Source organism: Puma concolor, chromosome E2 (genome assembly GCF_028749965.1).
Source record: "Puma concolor isolate L17-30 chromosome E2, mPumCon1.1.hap2, whole genome shotgun sequence".
In the NCBI taxonomy this organism is placed as follows: domain Eukaryota; kingdom Metazoa; phylum Chordata; class Mammalia; order Carnivora; family Felidae; genus Puma; species Puma concolor.
In genome coordinates this window covers 19,087,452-19,111,386 of record NC_141681.1, presented here as the reverse complement: position 1 = coordinate 19,111,386, position 23,935 = coordinate 19,087,452, and the positions used below count along the sequence as shown (strand labels likewise).

General features: G+C 48.4%; 2 protein-coding genes across 12 annotated transcripts in view; both read left to right on the top strand.

Moving 5' to 3' along the window:
* Positions 1 to 10,902, top strand: part of DUS2 (dihydrouridine synthase 2) — a 49,129-nt gene extending 38,227 nt beyond the window's left edge. For all 6 annotated transcript variants that reach the window (XM_086689106.1, XM_086689105.1, XM_025920558.2 and 3 more), the window contains 7 exons: positions 1,824 to 1,910; positions 3,265 to 3,433; positions 5,983 to 6,104; positions 7,544 to 7,693; positions 8,780 to 8,867; positions 10,008 to 10,081; positions 10,320 to 10,902. In XM_086689106.1, coding sequence (XP_086545232.1) covers positions 1,824 to 1,910; positions 3,265 to 3,433; positions 5,983 to 6,104; positions 7,544 to 7,693; positions 8,780 to 8,867; positions 10,008 to 10,081; positions 10,320 to 10,557 — 928 coding nt within the window. In that variant the 3' untranslated portion in view covers positions 10,558 to 10,902. The remainder of the gene's footprint in view (positions 1 to 1,823; positions 1,911 to 3,264; positions 3,434 to 5,982; positions 6,105 to 7,543; positions 7,694 to 8,779; positions 8,868 to 10,007; positions 10,082 to 10,319) is intronic.
* A 5,345-nt stretch (positions 10,903 to 16,247) lies between these two features.
* Positions 16,248 to 23,935, top strand: part of NFATC3 (nuclear factor of activated T cells 3) — a 138,389-nt gene continuing 130,701 nt past the window's right edge. For 2 of the 6 annotated variants that reach the window (XM_025920517.2, XM_086689066.1), the window contains exon 1: positions 16,253 to 16,659. In XM_025920517.2, the coding sequence (XP_025776302.1) occupies positions 16,557 to 16,659 (103 nt within the window). In that variant the 5' untranslated portion in view covers positions 16,253 to 16,556. Of the gene's footprint in view, positions 16,660 to 23,935 lie in introns of all 6 variants that reach the window. The other 4 variants (XR_015244735.1, XM_086689067.1, XM_086689068.1 and 1 more) reach the window with 4 other exon arrangements.

The following is a 23,935-nucleotide window of genomic DNA, read 5'->3' as shown; positions in this document are numbered from 1 at the left end:
CTTCTCCCCCAAATGATCCCATGCAGATGGCTCTGCTTTTAATGGCATTGTCTCTTTTGTCTGCCCTTCTTGGACTGCCAGCTGTCACAGTGACTACTTTAAACAGCTCTTGTATCTGTAGCTAATATGCTGTCTTCTGGGAGCTGAGGTGTTGCTGAAGGCTACTTTTGGTTTCCCAGTTAGACTTGTTCCGTGTGTCCATGATGTACATTTTTTTTTGGGGGGTAAAGTTTACTTATTTTGAGTCAGGGAGAGCACACAAAAGAATGCGAGTGAGAGAGGGGCAGAGAGAGGGAGAGAAAGAATCCCAAGCAGGCTCTGTGCCGTCAATGCAGAGCCTGATGAACCGTGAGATCATGACCTGAGGTGAGATCAAGAGTTGGACACTTAACTGGCTGAGCCACCCAGGCACCCCTATGATGTAGTTTTGTACAGAATCCCAGGTCAACAGACTTTGTTCAGAGTGACCTCTCTTCTCTGAGTGATGTTCCTTTTGGGTTCAGGGTTCTTATAGGAACAGCCCACTTTTTGCTGGATGTGTCTATGACAGCATTTTCAGAGAAAATGTTAACTCCCAACATGTGTAAGAGAAAAGGAGAGCTGTGTGGGCTGAAGCCAGTAGGGGGCGGGGAAAGGCTACACACGTGTACATGCAAGCTCCTCCCTGTGGCAGCAGGCTCTAGGCTCAGACTGCCTGGTTTGGGCTCCCATTTCTGCTGCTTGTTGGCTGTATATCCTTGGATAAATCACTTAACCTCTCTGAGTACCACACTTTTCATTTGGAAATTAAGATAATTTCTGCTTTATAAGGTTGTCTTGAGGCTTTTATGAGGTTGTGAGTATATAGCCTTGGCACAGTGCCTGGCATATGGTGTTCTCTGAATAAATACAGCTATTCCTTTTTACCAGTAGTTGGAAACACCAGGAAGACAGATTCGGGTGAGTTTAAAGAGGGGCTTTCTGGCCATCAAAGCTGTTGAGGATGGGTTCTGGGCTGAAATGGGCTGCTGGGGTGTGGGGAGGTAGAGGTGAGGATGGGTTGACAGGGCCTTCTGAGGCTTTTGTTGAGCCTCCTGACCCTTTTGTTGAGGAGCATACCAGAGGAGATGCACGCAGACAAGACCTGAGCAAGGGCTGTCTGGTTGACCATCTCTCTTGCTTGTTCCTGAGCATAGCTTAGATCAGGCTTCACTTCAGCATCTCTAAGACTCATTCACTCATACACAAGAACCTCTTGCAGTTGACCTTGGAAGGAGAGGGCTTAGGTTGTGGTCCTACCTCTCCGGGGCTTGTTGTGACAGCCATGATCTGTGGCCTGTCCTGCCTGCTGGGTCTGCCCTGTGCCAGGTGCCTCTCCCCCAGGATCAGCTGCCCAACTCAGCCTCAGCATAGGCAGCTGTGTGGGAGTGGCCAGTCTGAGGGCAGCAGCTGTTCCCAGTCTCGTGGGGAGGGCAGCACCGGGACAGTAGGGGCAGCATTCTTATAGCACTGTCCCTCATCTCTGGCACAGGTGAAGGGAAGCCAAGGAAAGGCAGTGTGACCTTGGGAGCCAGGCCACCCACACCAGCCCTGTGCAGCCACACCTCACCTGCAGGCCTGCAAGAGCTGGACTTGCCTTCTCAGCAGGGACTTCTGCTGCTCCTGCCCCTTACAACAGAGGTCATGGAGAGCCATCCTCTGCAGCCCAGAACCCTGTCCTTCATGGCCACATGGCCTTCCTGAGGTTCAGTAGGGAGGATGGTAGGGTTTGGCTAAGGTAAACCTTAGTTTGAACTGTGATATGGCCTCAGCCCTCAGCCCATCCTTTTTTCTTTATCTCCAAGAAAGCGGGAAGAAAGACCTCAGCACCCTGTAAGCTGTGAAGCCATCAGAGCCATTGCTGAAACCCTCTCCATTCCTGTCATAGCCAAGTAAGCCTCTCTTCCTCATCGTTTACTTTTTTGTGCTCCACCTCACTCAGAGAAATTTGAGCTGGCATACAAAAAATGGAATGAGCTAGCATTAAAAAATGACCTAAGGGAAAAGGAAAAAAGGGTAGTACAAAAAAATGAGGTTGGACATGAAGCTGAAAAGTACCTATTGTGTCCACTAGCTTCTGGTGAGTGGCCGATGTAGGTGTGCAGTAGGCAGGGTCCCAGGGCATTTTGATAGATGGGTTGAGGGTAGGAGTGTTCAGGAGACAGGGAGAGCAAGAAAGCAGCCGCTGAAGCAGACCCAAGGCAAAAGTGATGTCACACCCAGAGTTAGGTGTGCAGGGTGTAGGGTGAGTAGTCCCAAGCCAGAGCATACAGAAGTATGGCTCAGGGGGCATAAGGCAGGTCACAGTCCAAAGCCCAGACAAGCATTCTGGGCAGCCATAGGACCAGGGAATGAGACTGACAGTTCTGAGGTACCAGTGACCAGCCCAGAGGCTTAGCAGTAAGACAGTGTCCAGTTGTCATTGGGGCACTGGCCATGTGGGCCAGTCCAGTGCAGCCTTGCACCTTAGGATGGCATAGAGCCCGATGGCAAGATGGGAACAGAAATTCTAAAGCCCCGAAGTCCTGACAAAGGGCATGCCTGCCTGGTGGGAAGGAGGGAGCGAGTTAAGGTTGGGGGTGGTAGCCAGGCTTGGTTGTTCCCAGGCCAGGAGTTTTAGGGCTGGCGTGGAGAGGGTAGGGTACTCAAGACCCTGGATCCTGTTGCTGCTGCTGCCACCTGAGGGTCTTCCCCACCATACATATAAGGCTGTGCCTGGATTGAGGCTGCCACCTGGCCCCCAATGGAACAGATGCAAATGGAGCAGTTTCCAAGGGGGCCCTTGGGGCCTCGGGGTGGCAGGAAGGGAAATTGCAACCAAACTGGGCCTCCTTCCTTCCTCTCATGATCACCACTGTGTCTGTGGTTTTTGACCCACCTGTTAGTAGGTATATAGGTGCTCTAGGCTGGGGATCTTTCTGTGATCCCAGCATCCACTTAACAGACCTATGTCTTCAGATTTGGGCTGGCTTTAGCCACTGTTTAGGATGAGGAGGAGGGAAGGAAGGTAAAATCTCTGAGACACCTGTTAAGTGCCAGGCCTGGTTCAGGCTGTTTCACTGTGTTATCTCACTTGGTGTTTCTGACCCCATAGTGGGGTGTGTGTTCTAACCTCCAGTCTCCCAAAGTACTCACAGCTGAAGGATTTGGTCAAAGCCACATGGTTAATGAGTAGCAGATCTGGGAGTTGCTTTTTTCTGAAGATGCTAGTATGAGGATACCCCTCACTCCCCTGTTGCCTTTCAGCGGAGGATCTCATGACCACATCCAAGAATATTTGGACATAGAGGACTTTCGACAAGCCACAGCAGCCTCTTCAGTGATGGTGGCCCGAGCCGCCATGTGGAACCCATCCATCTTCCTCAAGGAGGGTCTGCGACCCCTGGAGGAGGTCATGCAGAAGTATATCCGATATGTACGTCTATGCACTTTTTCAAAAGAAACATTTTTCACTGTCTGCCACATTCCTGCAGAAGGTGCCTTGGGTGAGCCCCAGCCCCCAGCAGCCATTGTTGTTCCTCTCCTTCTCTTTGTAGTTCTTATAATGTAGCAATTGGTCTCCTTGGTTTCAATGTGAAGAGAGGATGCTGGGGCAACCCCTACCATCACCTCCTTCTAAAGCTTTCTAGGCAATGAGGTCCTATCAAGGACCCTGGGATTCAGGATGCTGCTAAGGCCCCAAACATTTGAATCTTTCTCTCTCACATCCTCCACACACATATACACGCATGCACAACGACAATGGGATCTGTGTCACTGAAGACACTCATGCCAGTGGTTGGTGCCTGAACAGCTACAGCTAAGAAAAGCCATTGTAACTATTGTTGAGGATAGATTATCTGTACAGAGACTTTGCATCTTGTCATGCGTCAGAATCACTTCTAAAACTATTCTCTTGCTGGGGTGCCTGGCTGGCTCAGTTGGTGGAGCATGTGGCTGGTGATCTTGAGGTCGTGAGTTCAAGCCCCACACTGGGTGTAGAGTTGACTTATTTGAAATAAAATAAAACTCTTCTCTTGCTCATTCCCAGAACGCTTTAACCTCTGACTTAGGGAATAGCCTAACTTTAACCCTCTCCTTAGGGACTAGCTTTTTCCTCTCACTGAGAGCTTGATTGTAGTGCCAGAAACATTTCCCTCTAAAGGAATTTTAAAAAATTCTTTTTAATTTTTTTTTTTTTTTACTTTTGAGAGAGAGAGCATGAGCAGGGGAAGGGCAGAGAGAGAGGGAGACACAGAATCCAAAGCAGACTCCAGGCCCTGAGCTGTCAGCACAGAAGAGACCAACGTGGGCTTTGAACTCATGAACCAAAAGATCATGACCTGAGCCTAAGTCAGATGCTCAACCGACTGAGCCATCCAGGTGCCCCATCCCTCTAAAGGAATTTTTTGACCAGTTCACCTGCCCTGTCCCTTTGGTACAATCCTGGAATTGTGTGAGTCTCTGTGATTAGCTGTACATGTCTGCAGGCAGAGAGACAGTCGGTGGACTTCTAATTCATCAGTGCACTGGGCCTGAGCAGAGAGTCTAGCCCTCATCCTCTTCGATACTGGGAGTTGCACCCTCCTAGGAGGGTCAGGAGCTTCTCAGATCCTCAGACTGCCCATGCCCCCTTCAGGCCATGGCCATGCCTTTGGCTCTGTGGCTGCCATGGCATGTGGGTATCCCTGGGACTGTGCAAGCTGGGTATGGTAGGAGGCCCTGAGGCTTCTAACTGCCCAAAGATGGGCAGTTTCTGTCCCTAGAGCCTCCCCAGCTTGATACTACAGCCCTCATCTCCTGGGTTCCAGGTGTCCTGTTGGGCAGGTTTGTGACCACCAGGCCATCCAGTATCCTGAGTCAGCTAGAGACCTTGCCTTAGCCTAGGTTGCCTATCTAGCTCTTCCACCTGAGTAGCAAGTCTGTAGCAGAGAAGATACATTCAGCTGTGCTGAGCTTGCTCACTGGGTAAAAGGTGATGTTGTCATTCTTGCTCAGTCCATCCTTTGGCAGCTTCTCAAGAGCTGTAGTCCTGAAGGAGGGGAGTGGCTTTCAAGCTTAGGCAGGGCTGCTGCTGGTCTAGTCAGGTGCCTTCTGACAAGCTGGATCAAGGCCTTGCCACCGGCTGGGGCTTTACCAACGTATCTCTGCTTTGTCCTCAGCATGTCACGGTACCTTCCCGGTTACTGAAGATACAGGCCTAGGTGGAGAGATTAGAAGAGTGTAGGGGGCGAAGGGTGGGAGGGTGTTCTAGAGGCTGGGGCACCCTCCACTCACTGCTTTTCTGTCTGCCCAGCCAGGCAGGCTTCTACTGGGTATCCCTGTGCAGTCAGCTTGCTTCCCGAGGCTGCATTTCTCAGTCTGTGGAGTAGGGGTAACAACTGCACCTCATGCTTGTGAAGCTCAGTGAAGTGACAAGTAACATGTGAACATGACTGGCACATTGTGCTGTGCCTTACCCATGGCGGGGGAGATTGGAGGCAGGCTGTTCTCCCATCCAAGTACTAACCGGGCCCGACCCTGCTTAGCTTCCGAGATCAGACGAGATCGGGCGCGTTCAGGGTGGTATGGCCGTAGACTGGAGACAGGCTGTTCTACACTGTGTTTAGAGATAGAAGAATCTCACCCCTGTCTTGGTGCTGTTCCTGTCGCACCAGATTTTGACTTGCTCCTCCTCCCTGCCCTGGAATGGCAGCAGGTCCTCTGTGGTAGCCTATGGTGGCTGAAGCAGGAAGGGGTCCCCACACATCTGGACTTCTGTCAGGCTGTTCAGTAGAATATGCTCCTGACCCTCAGCTATGACTCTTGAGCGTTGTGCCACTAACAGGAGGAGTAAATGGCCAGGATGGAGGTGGCTTTTCTTATGAGGTCACACTACCTCATCTGCAAGCATACCTCTGATGCCCTCTTGGAGGCCCTTTCCCTGCCATAGCTCAGGCCTCAGATCCTGGGCAGCAAGTAGGCTCATGTTGGTTCTTCCCTCAGGCTGTGCAGTATGAAAACCACTACACCAACACCAAGTATTGCTTGTGCCAGATGCTACGAGAACAGTTGGAGTCGCCCCAGGGAAGGTTGCTCCATGCCGCCCAGTCTTCCCAGGAAATTTGGTGAGAGAGGCAATGGCTGTCCATAATTACTTGCAGACGTTGCCCAGACTTGACTATGAGCCCTGGTTGACTATCAGGGGACCAGGGATACAGCTTCTGGAGGTGGATGTACTGGAGTGGGGTGGTGATGCAGTTTTGCCTCACAGAATAGGATACTTAAGAAACCTTTGGAAATTTCCATCTCTGGACTGATCTCACAGCAGAATTTTGGGAACTAGAGTGCCAGTAGGATGGAGGAATCTGGGGACTGGGCTTGGGAATTCCTGGGGAGGAAGTCTGGGAGGCTACCCCATGGTCCTCTACATTTGATATAGCTCCAGTTCAGGTGGTTGACCTTTGGGGCCCCTCACAACGTGGCCTAGTACCTGTTCCTTTGGCTCCATATTTACCTATTTCCCCAGGCCCACACCTGTACTCAAACTGGGTCTTCTGCCTGAATGCTCTCTCCTCCTCATGTTGGCTGTCTGCTTCCTCCTTCCTCAAAGAAACTTTTCTTTTTTAATTAAAAAATTTTTTTTTAATGTTTATTATTTTTGAGAAAGAGAGACAGAGCATGAGCAGGGGAGGAGCAGAGAGAGAGGGAGACACAGAATCTGAAGCAGGCTCCAGGCTTCAAGCTGTCAGCACGGAGCCCGATGTGTGGCTTGAACCCATGAAGTGGGAGATCATGACCTGAGCTGAAAGTCGGACACTTAACTGACTGAGCCACCCACGTGCCCCATCAAAGAAACTTTTCTAAACCATGCTTGTGCCCAGGGACCCATCCTCACAAATACCCTCTGGTCCTCAAGATGCTTCCTAGCAGGGAAAAGAGTTGCCAGAAGACTCTTCCCAACTCTGTGCTTGTGGTGTTGGTTCAGTCCCTATCCCACATAGCTTAACCAGGGTTGACTCAGGTGTCTAATGAGCTCAAGAGAAAGAGTATAATTTTGTAGCTCTTGATGGTACCTCAGTTTAGTCTAGGCCTAACTGCTTGTGGCTGGGGCAGGAAGTGGGGAACCACTTAGTGGTCGTGGCCTCTGTCTCTTTCTCCCTTGGGTCCACATGAGGATGAGGCTGTGCATAAGCCAGGAGCTTGTTCAGTGTAGGTCAGTTCACTCACTGTTGGCTAGGGTCACTTGCATGTGTTTTCTTCTTTGGAAGAGAGTCTGGGCTTAGGTGGTAGAGGTGACCTTTACAGCCTTTTCCACCCACCCCAGCTTGTCTTCCAGTGTCCACCCCCAGAGGCTCACATTCACTCTCTGCCAGTCCAGGCTGATCCCAGGGGTAGGCAGGAGGCACCCCCTGATGGCTAGATCTCAGTGGTGTTTTCATATATATGTGGGGCGGCGGTGGGGAGGAGGGGCATTTCTCAATGGCAAGGCCCTGGGCTCCTGCAGTAGTTTCCTAGATGTTGATTCCACTAAAGGACTTACACTGCGTTGCTCATCCCTCCACAGTGAGGCCTTTGGCCTTGGTGCCTTTTACGAGGAGATGACACAAGAGCTGAATGCCCGGCGGGCTGAGTTCTTAGCCAGGACCCCAGAGGCAGCGGGGGAACCAGCTGAAGACACCTCTGGTATCATTAAGATGGCTGTGAAGTTTGACCGGTAGGTCTGCAGCTTGGCCTCAGCTTGGCTGGGGCCAGCGCCCTCAGCTGGCTGCTGTACATGGTTAATGCTAAGCTTGGGGACTACAAGTCTTCTGGGTTTGGATACTCGTTCTCATTTTTCAGTGTCCCAGAGATGGCATTTTGAGGAACACGGCCCCTGAAAAAGCCCAGGCAGCACTGTCAGGGGTGTGCATGTTGTCTCAAGTGTGACTAAACACCTTTTCTTTGATCCACCCCCTCCCACAACTTGGGATGGAGAACTTGTCTCCTGTTCTTGAAAGTCTATGCTATTCCCCTGGCCCTGAGCATCTAGCTGCCTCCAAGGCAGTGGTACCCTCGCCCTCATCTGGCTGTGCAACCCCTGCCCATACCTACTGCCCCATACTCACTGCCCCATACCAGCCCTGTGGTTCCCTCTTTAGGCAGAAGTAGCCTCAAGATGATTATTCCTTCAGAGTGTGACTCAGCTTGGAGTAAGGTCCTCATCCTTGTCTTCTGCCATCTGGGATCTGAGCCTTTCTCAGGTCCCTGGGCCCATACTGGGAGCCAGTCTTGTCTGGCAAGGGCTTGGGAGGAAGGAGTGTGGGCATAGTTGGTCAGTCATATCTGGGGAGAGCTCCTGGTGGGAAGTTGGAACATAGTGCCTCCCACTCTGTCACCCTATCACCGACTGGCTCTGACTCTGGAAATAAGAGTACACTGTGTCCAAGGCAGAAACAGATCATCTTGATACTCAGGGGACATGATAAGGGTGGGTAGTAAGCTAGATCCGAGACCGCTGTGTGGCCATCTATATTCCTAACCACCACCCACTCCCTCCTGTCTTGTTTTAAGAGGCAAACTGGACCTTCCTTTTTGGCTTTTGAAGGCTGTTTTCCAGGCTAGAGTTCAGAGTGCCGGGATTTCACATCCTATCGCAATTCCTCAAGCATGCTGAAGCCCATCTTCCTTTTAGGCAGAACCCAGGCCACACCCCACTGGTGGAACAGAAATGGGAGCTCAGGGGAATAAGTACAGAAGTCCTGAGGCAGAAGCCTGGTGGTGATGGTGGGTGAGCCCTGACTCCTTCCTCTCCTTTTCCCAGGAGGGCATACTCACCCCAGATCACCCCCAAGATGTGCCTGCTGGAGTGGTGCCGGAGGGAGAAGTTGGCGCAGCCTGTGTATGACACGGTGAGGTCCTGCACCTGGCCCTAGAGTGCTCCCATGGCCGATGTCATCACCCCCCAACACACTCATAGCCTGTACCCTGAACTCAAGACTACTTGGCTGGAGCCTGGCTTTGTCTTCCGTGGGCTTGCAATATGCAATGGTTGCTGGCGGCTGGACCAGTTGCTGATATGATAGCCCCTTCTCTGTGTCAGTGGGCCTGTTGTCTAATTCTGGCCACTTTCATAACACTGAACTTGAGGCCTATGTAAGGGGTTGCTTGGGCCAGTCCCTGCCAGTGGTGTTGCTTAGACAAGGGAGACTTCTCTGGAAAGGACCTATTGGCTTACTTAGGAAGAATGCTCAAACCTAAAAGTTAGACATGTTTTTGGACCAGGCCTTAGCCACTGGGGCACAGAATTGGGCCCCAGACTTGAGGCCCCTTGGTGGAAACTTTAAGACAGTCTTGCTTCACCTCCTCTGGTCCCCATGGCCATGTCTTGTTTAAGCTGCACTGTCTCTTCTGGACTGACCTTCTGACCTCTAAACTTGTACCTTCTGGGACTTGTGTCGCCCTCTCCCAGAGTGAGTTTTCCAAAGCGAATCTGACCTCTGCCTCCCTGCTCAAGTCCTCATCCTCTCCCCAGTGCCTTTGGGATCAAGCTCCAGCACCTCAACACAGAGCACAGGGCCCCCCACATGCCTTTCTGCTTCATGTCTCGTCCACTCTGCTCTCTGTCCAGCCACATCATCTGGTCACTCTGCCAAGTGTACCTTCTCTGCCACATCCTTGCCCCCTCTTACCCCTTTGCCATCTGGTCAACTCCTCTCATTTTGGGTGACCTAGCCCATCCAGATGTCAGTAGAAGCAGGATCCATAGTCACGTGCAGCTAAGGGGTCTGATGGCCCTTTGCTTAGGTCCCTGATTGAACTCCTGAAATACTGGAATGTCGTTACCTGTTTGTGTATCTGTCTTTCTTCCCTGGCAGATGCCCAGGCACTTCTGCTAGGAAGGAGCATGTGATACAAGTAGCCTTCATTTAACTTAGGTGGGAAGTACTTCCTTTATCTGCCTTCCTTGTGATCCTGGCAGGTGAGCCCCAGGGCTCATTCCTCTCGTCCCCATGTAGCCATCCCTGTTGCCTTTGCTCTCTTTGCACCAGGTTCAGCGCCCCCTGGATCGCCTCTTCTGCTCTGTTGTGACTGTTGCTGAGCAAAAGTACCAGTCCACCTTGTGGTGAGTTTCCTCATCATTGGGCTTGGGGCTTGGGATGAGGGGCCTGTACCCAACATTGATGTAAGAGGGTTTGGGGAGGATGGTGTACCTGGGCAGTGGCATCCCTGGGTAATGACCCCTTCCTCAGTTTTGTCAGAATCTTTGTCAAGGGTGTGTAGAGTCAGGCCTTTCCAGCCTCTAGTCCTGGAGCCAGCCTGCCTGTCTACCTGCCTTATTGTCCCATACCTCATCTGCCCAGGGACAAGTCTAAGAAATTGGCAGAGCAGGCTGCGGCCATCGTCTGTCTGCGGAGCCGGGGCCTCCCTGAAGGTCGGCTGGGTGAAGAGAGCCCCTCCTTGCACAAGCGCAAGCGGGAAGCCCCTGACCAAGATCCTGGGGGTCCCAGAGCTCAGGAGCCAGCAGTGCCTGGGAAGCTGTGCAAGAAGCCCTTTGTGGCCTTGGGAAGTGGTGAAGAGAGCCCCCTGGAAGGCTGGTGACCATTGTCCCTACCTTGGCCATCCCCCTTAGGGGCCTGGCCGTAAGTTGGCTGTGGGTGCAAAGCATGAACCTGATGCCATTGGACAAATTGCTGACTGTTCCTGGCAGGAGTTAAGAGGTCCTGGCCTGGTCCATCAGCCTGAACCAAAGGGTTCCTAGGGTGCACATCTTCTTTGGTGGATCTGAGTAACAGGGCCAAGTTCCTAGTGACCTCAGTATTTTCTTTGAAAACAGGAACTTTTTGGGTGGCGCCTCCTCAACTTGACATTGGTACAGTGCAATAAAGACACCTCTACCCTTACCCATGGCTACTTGCTTCAGCCCTGGGCATTGTCACACACAGACTCATGGCCTGGCATAATTATTTCACTCCCACCCTCTGTGCAGAGCTAGAGCTTCCAACAGCATATCCCCTACCCATCCTTATGGATCTGGTTGGAAGTAGGGGGTTGGGTGTATCCTTTAATGCTCATTGGACTTGGGCTGAGCCAGAAAGGCCCAAGAAGCCCATTCTACTGATGGCAAACCTGAGGTACTGCCCATCAACTGACTTTCTTGATGAGAGGTGCTATAGAATCTGGGGAACAGTTAGGGTATCTGGTACCCTAGTGAGGGACCAGCTCAGATACGTTGGGCAGGTCCTGGGTCTGACCCCCAGCTGGCTGGAGTTCAGACCTGCTGAGGTGTCTGCTCTGGGTAGGGGACACTGAGAACACAGGTTGCTGATGCCAGCAGTTTGGGTCCCTTAAAATCGTCCACCCACGCCGCTGCTTGCCCCCAGCCCCCACTATCCCACTTGGGCCGGAAGGAAGTGGCAGATTCTCTTTAATTTCCTCCTGGCAGTGAGAAGCAAACAAACGGCTACCACATCTCATGGGGCCTCCCCCTCTTACTGGGAGGGGCGTTCTGACCAAAGGTCCCTGCCCTGCACCACCCCCGCTTCCTCCACTGTAAACACACTACTTCTCCTCCCCTTTTCCAAGTGCTGTAGGGAGGGGCATTCCCCTCTAGGCCAAGGCCATGTTTCTCCCATATCTCTAGGGTCAGGCCCCTATGCCAGCCAGCAGCCCCTGGCCCTGGTGGCCTGAGATCAGGCGGTGATGCCTCTGTTTCAGTCCTGGAGCTGCACCTGTCTGCACACTTGTTCCTCTGTATGCAGATAAGGATACTGCACTACCAGCTGCCTCCCAGAGCCCATTGCTGTCTGACCTTGGGCAAGTCACTTCTAGTTCTCTTTGGGCCTAAGGGCCCTCTCTGAGAGGGAGATCAGCTGCTCTGCCTGCATGAGGCTGACTGGAGGATAAATAGGCCTATGATAGGGCACTCTGTGGTTAATGGGGTCACTCTATGCTGGGGCTGCCCTAGCTTCCCAGACCAGTGCTCCAAGAGAAGGAGCCCCACCCAGGAGACAGACTGAGGCTTGTTGCAGTCTTAACCATCAAGCTTTAGGCACAGTTTCTGACTTTTCTCACAAACTATCTCAGTTAAAATGCCCCTTGGTCTTTCCTCATATCCCAACTGGAACAGGGCAGACAGAGAGGCCCCAGTGGGCCCCCAGCATCCTGAGCTAGTCAGAGCTTATGGAAGGATCCTATGGGAGCCAAATACCAAGTCTTAAGATCCATTTTTCCTGTGGGTTTGGACTGTACCCTCAGGCCTCTTCCACCAGTGTAGTTTCCCTGGGGAAGCCCCTTCTTTGGTGCATCAGGTTTATTTCTGGGCTATGGAGAAGGAGAGGTGAGGTAGAGGTCAGCTGTTAAGATAGAGGCTGGAGTATGGGGACTTAGAGGGCCCAGGAAAAGCACTGGGGAGAGGGGCATTTGCAGGGAGCAGGTGAGGGAGGGGCTAGTGTATGTTCCATAACTGAGGATGTCTGGCAAAGTTCCTGGTTGAATATGTTGGCTCTCAAATGGTCTCATCTTAGCATACCTCAATGATGCCTGCCATGGTCTCACAGTGACCTTCCCAAGGTCTGGGACCAACTGGGAGGGCCCAGTTGGGTCTGAAAGCTCCACTTATTGTTCTCACCATGCCCACCTTAAACTAAGGCCATTTAGATGCCCAAACCTCTCTCTGGGCTAGTGTCCACAACACGTAGTCATCCATTCCAGCCACCTAGATTGAGGACTTGCTCTTAGCTCATCACATTTTGGGGACACATGAGAAGGAGGGATGAATAAAGCTGGAGAGGGTGGCACATCTTCCAAAGGTCACAGCGAGAAGACAACTTTGTGCAAAGACGAGTGGGGAATCTTGGGGCGCCTGAGTGGCTCAGTCAAGTGAGTGTCTGACTCTTGATTTTGGCTCAGGTCATGATCCCAGGGTCATGGTATTGAGACCCATGTTGGGCTCTGCACTGAGTGTAGAGCCTGCTTGGGATCCTCTCTCTCTCTCTCTCTCTCTCTCTCCCCCCCTCCCTCCCTCTGCCCCTCTCCCCAGCTCATGCTCTCTCAAAGAGAGAGAGAGAGAGGAAGGAAGGAAGGAAGGAAGGAAGGAAGGAAGGAAGGAAGGAAGGAAGGAAGGAAGGAAGAAAAAGAAAGAAAGAAAATGTAAAAAGATGAGTGGGGAATCTCTTAACCCTCCAGCCCTGCACACTTAGTTCCTTCCAAGTGTCAATCCTGTTCAGAATTCTTCCATGGCTCGCCACTCCCCTCTGGATCAAGTCCAAACTCCTCAGCCTGGCATCTGAGGACAAAATGCTGACCCTGTCTTCTCAGCACCCTGTGCTGACTTCAGCAAACAACTTTGGTCAATTGTAGTTGGCTGGTATTGCCTCTGCCCAGATTGAGAGCTGCTCAAGGGCAGTCCTTGTGTTCCCTATGGCCAGCCTCAGCATGGGAGTAGGGAACAGGCACAAAAGAAGACTCAAATAAGCTTGTTGTATGGGATATGTGGCATAGAAAGAACTTTTCTAAACTCTGACTTTCCTCCAAAGCTCCTATTTTCCCTAATGTGGAACAAAAGGGGTTGGGCTGGGCCCTGCCGGGCTAAGCTGTACCATCCCATGGCTCAGAGGCCATGGGAGAGCCTTCAGCAGTGGGGTTCAGGTCCAGGCCTATGGCAGCTGATGAAAGTAATGGCTTTTCTTAAGTCTCAGGCCTGGCCGGAATTCACAGAGGAGGAAGAAGGGGGTGAATAGCAATCCCCGTAGTCCTTGTCCACCAGTCAGGAGTCCCATTGCACTGGTCCCCTGGCCTCCTGGTTCACAGGGCCCTCAGAAGGCTGGAGGCAGGTCAGATGCCCTCTTACCATCTAAAAGAGCTTTTGAGCTGGACTGAGGAAGAGCTGGCCTGAGGAAGAGCTGATAGGGAGGCCTTGGCTGAGGAAAAGGAGTGGAGAGAGTTCAGGTATTGGTGTGTGTGAGTGGGGTAGACCTCTGTCCCACCTTGCAGAGCTCTAAGCCATTGCTGCTTTTCTTACAAAGATGGTGACACTTTTCCTACAGTCAGTGCCTACTGATGCTCTAGCCCTTATCAATCTAGGTTAGAGTTCTGTTTTCTCCAGCCCATAAGCCTTCCCAGGAAATGACCCCTTCTAAGTGTTCTCCAGGTGCACAGTGGCTGGGAACACAGATGAGTAAAACAGACACACAGATGGATGCTTTGGTGAATTGTTCAAACCATCTCCAGCTTCTATGGTCCCTTCCTGGTGGTAGGGCTGATAGGTCCAGGGTCTCCCTCTTGCATTCTCTGTGGCCTGGCTAGCTGGGTCCCTTGTTTGGAGGGCAGAGGGGCTAGGTAAAGATCCATTTTCTCAATCCAGATAATAACCTGGAAAGTATGTTGGGGGGAGGTCGGGGGTGGTGATGAACAACACATCCTGAAATTGCTCATTAGGAGGGTACCACCCACACAATGCCATTGGCTCCCTCTCCTTGACCTGTTCTTTTCTTCTGCCCCTAATTTCACCCTCCCCCAGTACAACTCAGTAATTCATCCAAAATTCTGAATATGTTAAGTTCCTTGCTCTAAATCCTTCTATGGCTCCCTGCTTCCCTCAGGATAAAATCTAGGTACTTTGTAGTGGCCTGCAGCACTCTGCCCATTCATCTGGCCTTATCTTTGGCTTCTGCTCACTGCAGGTACTTTCTGATTTCTAAGTTTTTGGCAATCTGTTTTCTGCCTGGAACCATCTTCCTCACTTCTTGGCCATCTTTCCAATTCCTACTTAGTCCTGTGGAGGCCCTGTAACCCCAGTGGAATTATGAACCTTCTTGGAGATCCTGGCACAAGCCTAATCTCTTCACACAGTGATTATAGATTTGCTGTCCTCTCCCGCTCTCCTGAAGGGAGACTAATTTATTTCTGCTTTCCTAGGTTCAGCACAGGTATGGGTACAGAGCACTCAGCAGGAAAAGTTTTCTGCCCAATCCAAGATGAACATTTTATCTGCTCTGGACATTACCTGTCCTCCTGACTTGAGGCCTAGTTAGGCCTTCCCTAGGGCTCCCTGGTAGCTCAGGTATCGGTCCATATATTGAAACCTTTCTGCAAAGCACTCCACTTTGCCCTCTTCTCCTTTTTGTGGGAGAGCTCCTGGGCCTTTGCACCTGCACCCAAGGCCGAGACCTAGTGCCCTGAGTTCCTATGCAACATGCTTCTATTGATACTGTGCCCTTTGGAGCCTAGAGCTAGGGAAGTAGGTCACCGCTCCTTCTCCCAATTCTCGAGCTCCCAGTCCACCCTGCCTCTTGGAGTCCTAAGTAAACAATCCAGGCTCAGCGTCCCCTGGCACAGCTTCCACCCCAGGCCCAGGAGGAGGCGTCTTGGGTCTCAAGGGAAGACAGTCTCGCTGGGGAGGAACCGAGAGCGAAAAACAGTTCTTCAGACAGTGTCACTTCCTCTCCACTAACAAACCACTCATTTTGGGTATCGGGCCCTCCTTTCACGGATGTGCACCGGGATGCTGAGGTCTCCGAGCCCGTGAGTGGTGCGAGATCATGACGGGCTTTCTGGTTCAGTCGGCTTACAGCAACGGGCAGACTTTGCCCATGGGGCTCTGCCGAGTCCTCTAACGCGCTGGCTGTCCTCCAGGGAGTAGTTGCTCCCTAGCCGACGCGGACAAAGGCGCCGCTACCGGGAGCGGGCCCCGCCCCGAAGGGGTGGATCTGCATCGTTGAGGAGCAGAGACTCCGGACTCCTCGCGTAGCGCAGGTCTCCTCGGACTCCGCCCCAACCGAGCTGGAAGCCCAGCGGGCCTCACCCCAGGCTCCGCCATTAGGGTTGGGGTGGCAGGATGAGATTGTGAGTGGCGTTCACGTAATACCCCTCCGGGGCCCTGACACATTCCCCAAACCCAGCCATTAGAGTAACATTTCAGCCGCCCTTCACCGAAGCCATAACCATATTCGACGTGAGCTCTGCCCAGTAAGGAATGGGATCTTCGATTGGCGGGTGGATTGGATTGCATTCAATCCAATAACAGAGGGCTATCCGCCTCACACGCGGGTGTAGGGCCCTGGTTTAGAAGTTGAGGAAAGGATAGCGGCCGAACTACAACTCCCAAGAGATACTGGGGTTATCCAGCTCTCCTTATGCACGTGACTTCCTTCTCCCGGAGAGGGAATCACGCGGTAGGCCGTTGATGGGGCGGAGCCATTGGGCTAGCAGGGGCGCTAGTGGCCTATGCGCAGCACGCTCTGATGGGCGCGCGGTAGGGGGCGGGGTTAGTCGTGCAGCCCTGCGCGGCAGCGCGCTGGCTGAGGCGGCTGTTGGGGGGCGGGGAATATCAGCTAAGGCGACCGTGGCGGCTTAGGCACCAGCGACGGGTTGTGACGGCGGCTCCTGGTGCGGCTCGGCGCGCGGCCAGCTCTCAAGTTCGGAACGGAACGCTCGGTGTCACGGTCCCTGCCCGGAAACTTTGCCGCGGAGCCGCGACCTCCTGGCCCGAGCGGCCGGGCATGAAGCGGCGCTGAGGAGCTGCTGCCGCCGCTGCCGCTGCCGCCGCCTCCGTCGCCGCCGCCGCCAGAGGAGGAGCCGCAGCACCCTGGGCCACGCCGATGACTACTGCAAACTGTGGCGCCCACGACGAGCTCGACTTCAAACTCGTCTTTGGCGAGGACGGGGCGCCGGCGCCGCCGTCCTCGGGCTCGCGGCCTGCAGGTGGGTGCCGGGCGGGGCGGGACCGAAAAGCGTCTCCTCTCCTCGTTCGCAAGAGCTCGCCGCTTCCCTGGTGGCTTGGTTGTCTGGGGCTTAGTAATATCGTGTGTGTGTGTGTGTGTGTGTGTGTGTGCGCGCGCGCGCGCGATGAGCGAAGAGCGGATTTGTGTGTGTGGGTGTGTGTGTTTGTGCTTGCGGTGAATGAAGAGCAGATTTAAATCGCGTGAAGAGTTGTGTGGGTCGCAGCGACGTGGAAGTGGCCGCGGGCTTGGCTGGATGCGAACTAGTGGGGAACTCGACTCCGGGACTCCTATGGCCAGTGGACGCCTGCGGTTTGGAGGCTGAGGATCGGGGCCGCTGCCCAAGTGGTGTCTGCTTGTCGTTGCTTTGCCAGCGTGGTGCGGAGAAAAAGCTGACCCTGTGAAGTGTAAGCGTACTTAACTTTTCATCTTTCCTAGGTTTTTAATATTTTTTGTTTTAAAGATGTACATTCTTGAGGTGTAAGAGTTCTCTGAAATTCGTGCACATGTCTGTTTAAATCTGCTTTCTTAGAGTAATGCCATCGTGTTAACACTTGGGCAAGTTTATGGCCCACATTTAATTCGAAGTGTAACTATAACGGGTCTTTTCTGAAAACTACATTTCTTGAGCAGAGTGTTTTGAAAGATGAAGAAAAGTGGGGTGCCCTGTTCATAATTCTAGAAAGTTCTGGGAGTCAGTTTTTATTTTAATTAAAAGCCCACCTCAGAAGATGTTTTAAAGGAGCTCGTGAATTGGGAAGGTTGAACACCGTAATGCTTGGAGGTCAGACCAATCAGGAAATAGAAACAGGATGGTTGGGGACTTAGAGCTCTCCTGTGACCTGGTTTGGAATACTGTGGTTCATTAAGTTCAGTTTCCCTATTTCATATGTAGACGAACTTCAAAAGAGATGGATAAGATTAATCCTTATTCTTTCTGGGTATTAGTTGAGTTACTTCATGATGTTCAGTAGACTGTTTGTTCAGTAGAGTTGCAATGAAAAACATGCCTAAACGTGAGGCTTAAGGATTCTCTGGACGGTATTGTCTTATTAGTCCTTTTAGTCTTCATATGTTGTCTTTTTAGCATAATTATTTCAGCAAAATACATTTATTTCAATTCCACTGACATTACTTGAGCACCTTGTATGTTGAAGATACTGTTAGGTACTTTGTAGTGTTATGATGGGTGCAAAAAAGGACTGAAGGGCCCTCAAGGAGCTTGGGAAATGGGAGAGGGACATATAACCCAAGTAATTCTGCTTCCAGGCAGACTGAATGGTGGTGTGTGTTATAACATAGGCACAAATGGGAAAGTGACATGTGTGGAGAGTAGTGGCACTGAATTATGTGTTTAGGTTATTGAGATTTAACAAAGTAAAAACAACTTGTTTTAATGAGTATTTTTATTATAAGAAAATAAATAGTTGATGTCTGCAAACTTTTACTGAGGACAGATGTGATTAGAGAATGCTGTAAAGCAAATTCATGATCAATAACGTAGTATTCTCATGTAAGTAGGAATTGTATATACATCCAAAGTATTGGACAGCATTTAAAGCTATGAAAACAGCTTTTTAAGAGATTACTTTTGCCATAAAACTCTCCAAACCATTTCGGTATTAAAATGGGTCTAGTAGGTGTTAAGGTTTGAAACTTGACTTGTAACTGAAATTCCCAAATTTAAACTTGAATAGTTTCATTTGACAAAAAGTCCACTTTAAAATATTATGGCAGCTGTTTTTAAGTGTTCTTTCTTCTTCAAATTAAGATGAAATATACATGACATAACCATTTTAAAGTGAGCAATTCAGTGACATTTAGTGCATTGACAGTGTTGTGCAACCACTTCTATCAGGTTCCAAAACATTTCCATCACTCCTGAAGGAAATCCCAAACCTATTTAAGTAGTTGCTCCTCATTCTCCTTTGTCCCTTCCCAGTCCCTGGCTTCCCAGTCCCTAATATGGGATTTGTTTGTATGGATTTACCAATTCTGGATATTTCATGCAAATGGAATCATACAAATGTGGGCTTTTGTGTCTGGCTTCTTTCACTTAGCGTAGTATTTCATGGGTTATGCATGTTGTAGAATACAACAGTACTTCATTCCTTTTTATGGCTGAATATTTTATATATACCTCATTTTATCCATTCATCCATTGATGGGCATTTGGGCTGTTTCTATCCTTCGGTTTTCTTGACTAGTACTGCTTTGAACACGTAGCAGCTAAGTTAAAAATTCTGCTGGGCAGGATGTTTTGTATATTCAAAACTACTTGTTTGCAAAATTAGTTTTCATTTTATTTTATTTTTTAAAATTTATTCTTAAAAAAATTTTTTTTTAATCTTTATTTTTGAGAGAGAGACAGCGTGTGAGCAGGGGAGGAGCAGAGAGAGAGGGAGACACAGAATCTGAAGCAGGCTCCAGGCTCTGAGCTGTCAGTAGTTCGCGAGTTCGTGTCCTGAGTCAGACTCTGTGCTGACAGCTCAGAGCCTGACTCAGGGCTCGAACTCATGAACTGTGAGATCATGACCTGAGCTGAAGTCGGACATTCAACCGATTGAGCCACCCAGGTGCCCCAAAATTTATTCTTAATTTACTTATTTATCTTTAGAAAGGGGGAGGGTAGTGGGAGAGAGAGAGAGAGAGAGAGAGAGAGAGAGAGAGAATCCCAAGAGGCTCCACACTATTAGCGTGGAGCCTGACACAAAACTCGAACTCTTGAACCAGGAGATCATGACCTGAGCTGAAATCAAGAGTCATTTGCTTAACTGACTGAGCCATCCAGGAGCCCCACGTTTTCATTTTAATAAGCATAATTAGAGTGTGTAGTTTGAAGGAACTAAGTGGATTAAACTGACATGCTTTTAGGATGATAATATGCAGTACTGTGGGCCATGAGAATAAAATTGCTTGGTAGAATTCAGATCAATGTTGGGTTATATCGGTGTGTTTACTTGTTTTTGGATTCTTTTCCTTACTGGATTGAAAGTTCCATGAAGGCAGGGATAGTGTCTGTATCTTGTTCATAGTTATATGATCGGTGCCTAGTACAGTGCCTTTATCATAAGAGTGGGCACCCAGTATTTGTTGCATTAATAAATACTCCTTAAGTTTTGAGTCATTGCTCACTTTTTTTTTTTTGTGGTAGAGGAAGTTAATGAGACTTGTTTCAATTCTTTGGCTTTTATCAGTCAGTTCCATAAGACAGTAGATCTTGGTAATTTTGGCAGTAGGTTTTCCATCTGTCTGAGGGTGTAAGAGTCCTTGTATCACCTCTAACTTTCCATACAGAAGACTTTTGAAAAATATTTGGTGGAGAGGATAATGGACGGGAACTGAGGACAAGCTAAGGGGCCGAATTAGTAAATGTCCTAAGAGCAAGCTTATTAAAAGTACACATTAGATGATTTGATACTTGATAATGTTGGATACATTTATGATTGACTTTTTAAAAAAAATGCTTGTTTAGTTTTGAGAGAGCAAAGGGGTAGGGGCAGAGAGAGAGAGAAGAGAGAGAGAGCAGAGAGAGAGAGAAGAGAGAGATTAAGACCCTGGAGTCCTTAGCCTTTTTCTTTCTCTCTCTCTCTCTTTTTTAATATGAGGTCAGTGCTAGTTTTAATTTTTCCAGTTAAAAATGAATCAGGGTGCCTGGGTGGCTCAGATGGTAAGCATCCGACTTCGACTCAGGTCATGATCTCAACATTACCAAGTTTGAGGCTTACATCAGGTTCTGTGCTGACAGGTGAACCTGGACCCTGCTTCGGATTCTTGTCTCTCTCTCTCTCTCTCTGCCCCTCCCCTGCTTGTGCTCTGTCTCTCTCTCTCTCAAAAAAAAACATTAAAATATATATATATATATATATATATATATATATATATATAAATGAATCAAACTATTTTAAGTTTTTTCTTAATAACCTAGCTTCAAAATGAAGACATACTTCAATAGTAAATAGAGAATTTTAAATTGGTAAGTGTTTCATGTATTTCACTAGCATTATTTGCCATTATAAAGGGCAGCCTCTGGTGCTTTATGTATGTATGTATGTATGTATGTATGTATTTATTTATTTATTATTTGTATATCTCTAATTTAGTTTGATGTCATAATTTTTCACATTCAAAGTTTCACTCTCAGGGTTTGGTTCGTTGTTAAATATTGACTCTCTAGTCCTGAATGAGAGTCACTGGGAGGAGTGTGTGCTGTATACTGACTGCATAATATCTTTCCTAATGTTGCTTTTTTAAGAGGGGAGAAATATCGTTGATACAATGTGTATTTTTATAAGAAATTTACTTTAGGATAGGAAGTGTAATTTCATCAGATAGCACTTCAGTACACAACTTTTTCCCATATAAAGTTGAGGAACTTTTCCTAGATGATTGTCATAGTCTTTATTTATTTTTTTTTAATGTTTATTTTTGAGAGAGACAGAGCATGAGTGGGGGAGGTGTAGAGAGAGAGGGAGACACAGAATCTGAAGCAGGCTCCAGGCTCTGAGCTGTCAGCACAGAGCCCAGTGCGGGGCTTGAACTCTGGAACTGCAAGATCGTGACCTGAAGTCGGACATTTAATCTACTGAGCCACCCAGGTGCCCCTATTGATAATTTTTAAAGTGTTTGTTTTATCCATGTTAAATGAGATGATGTATTTAAAGCTCTTAGCACAGTTCTTGGTCCAGTAGTACTCATTAAGTGCTGGTAGTTAACATTTCTTAACACACACACACACACACACACACACACACACACACACCCTGATGATAGGTTATTTTTTATTTTCTCTTCTTCCCTAGATCCTTTTCCCTATGCTAAACTAAAACACTGAGAGAGAATAGGGGCAGATAGGAGATCCAGTTATTTAAACCTTACTTAGGTAAGTTGAAATATTTGTCATAGACTTTTGTATTTTATCTTTTATTCTTTTTGTTAACCTCATTTGTCATATCTTACTAAATAAAAGTGCTGAAGGTCCCTAGCTTTTATATTTTTCTAGTGTGTTGAATCAAATTGTTACTCAGTATGGTGTGAAAGTTGGTAGATTTGCTACCCATATTAAGTATAATTGGATATTTAAATCAGTATGAAAAAAGGGAAGTTACTTCTCTGGTTTCCTGTAGAAATTTAATGGTATGTTTGTACAGCACGTTAGGTAGTGTATAGAGGAGATGTTTACTAGTGAGCCTTACTTTCATACCATAGGTCAGCTTTTTCTTTAGTCTTGAATATAAGTGAGAATATGTATTTGGTGATTGCATCACTGATAAACATTTCAGCATTTCAGTTGGAAGAATAACTTAATATTCTGTTTGACACTTTCCCTGATAAGGGTAGATGTTCCTGGGGGCATTAGCAGAATTTTGTGATGGAGGTTAATGAATAAATGTAGTTGAGTGAATATGGGGAAAATTGAAGAAGAAAAATTTCAATGTCACATGTTGTGTTGAAACTTCAAATGTGGAAGAGCATTGCTATACCTGCACTTTGTTAGGTTTTCCGTTTGCCAATACAAAAGGGATATTTCGGAATATATTCTAAACTATTCGTAGAGGTAATACTGTAGTAGTTATATTACCTAATATAACAATTGAGTATTACATACATGGTCAAGAAATTGTAGGAGTTTTGTAAGGCCTGTATCTTAGGCATTTAAAGTCATTTAAGTTATTAATTTAGCGTAAGTTGTAGAATCAACTTACTATTATGACTTGCCTTTTCTGGGGCAACCAGTAAACTTTGCCAGTAATTGTATATATTTTTATTGAGGGCAGATCCCAAGTCCTGCTTTTGAGTTTTGCTCTTTATTTACTTTTTCAATGAGATGTGATCACAAGGACATTTTTGGTAAGAAAATACAAAATTTGTTTTTCTTCAGAGAAAATAACAAAATACTAATATATAAAAATGGATACCTATTAAGAGAAAATACGCAGTTGTGTTACTGATGATGAAGTTGAATGCATCCTTTACTTTCCTTATTAGTATTGAGTAGTTGGTGATGGTGATAATGATGGTAGATGATGATGGTGATGTTTTATTTTAAATAAGAGGTGGGGTTGAGGAAGCCATAATACCGTGAAGTCAGTCGCATTACTCTTAAGAGATAGGAAACCTGAGTAGGTTGAGTCACATTTGATAGTAAGCTGTAGTTTGCTCACAGCAGTAACATAAACAAGGGAGGTGTTGTCTAAAGCTGTCCTGGTGGGTCAGGGGAGTAGACACAACCGAGTTGGCAGTAAGCCTGGCTTCTAAAACAAAATCCAAGTCATCAAATTTGCCCAGGCATGCCGTTTGAGGTTCAAGTAACAGTGGAATTTAAGAGGAGTGAGTTTGTTCTTGGAGGCTTAGCAGAGTCACAAACAGGAGTAAGCTTTTTAAAGAGCCATACTTTTAACTTTAAACGTAGTGTGAATCTGCATATATTTTAGCATTTCTGGTAATATTTATATAATTGTATTGCATGACTCTCACCTGCTTGGTAGACTTTAGAAGAGAAGAACAATTGGACCTGAAAGATTTAAGTAGTGTGGTTTAGGGGCACGTGGGTGGCTCAGTCGGTTAAGCTTCTGACTCTTGGTTTTGGCTCAGGTTATGATCTCATGCTTTGTGAGTTCGAGCCCCATATCGTGCTCTGTGCTGACAGTGCAGAGGCTGCTTGTAATTCTCTCTCTCCCTCTCTTTCCCTGCCCCTCCCACACTTGCTCTCTTTCTCTCTCTCAAAATAAATAAACTTAAAAAAAAAAACCTAAAAAGAAACAAATAAATAAGTAAATAGTGTTGGCTATGAACTTTCTTTGAATTGCTAGCTGAAATTTAATCATTGGGACAGCTCTGGTTATCTTGTTGGTATTCCTGTGTGTAAGGGAACTACATGTCTGTGAAAGCTAGAAAATCCCAGGTACACCGGAGAAGTAACTTTGAAGCTCCATTTAACTACAAAATGTAAAGTTTCAGCATGTCTTACGTTACAAAAGCAGGTGAGAGTTTAAATTTTTTAAAATGTTTTATTTATTTATTTAAAAAAATTTTTTTAACGTCTTTTATTTATTTTTGAGACAGAGAGAGATAGAGCATGAACGGGGGAGGGACAGAGAGAGAGGGAGACACAGAATCGGAAGCAGGCTCCAGGCTCTGAGCCATCAGCCCAGAGCCCGACATGGGGCTCGAACTCATGGACCGCAAGATCGTGACCTGAACTGAAGTCGGACGCTTAACCGACTGAGCCACCCAGGCGCCCCTAAAATGTCTTAAAT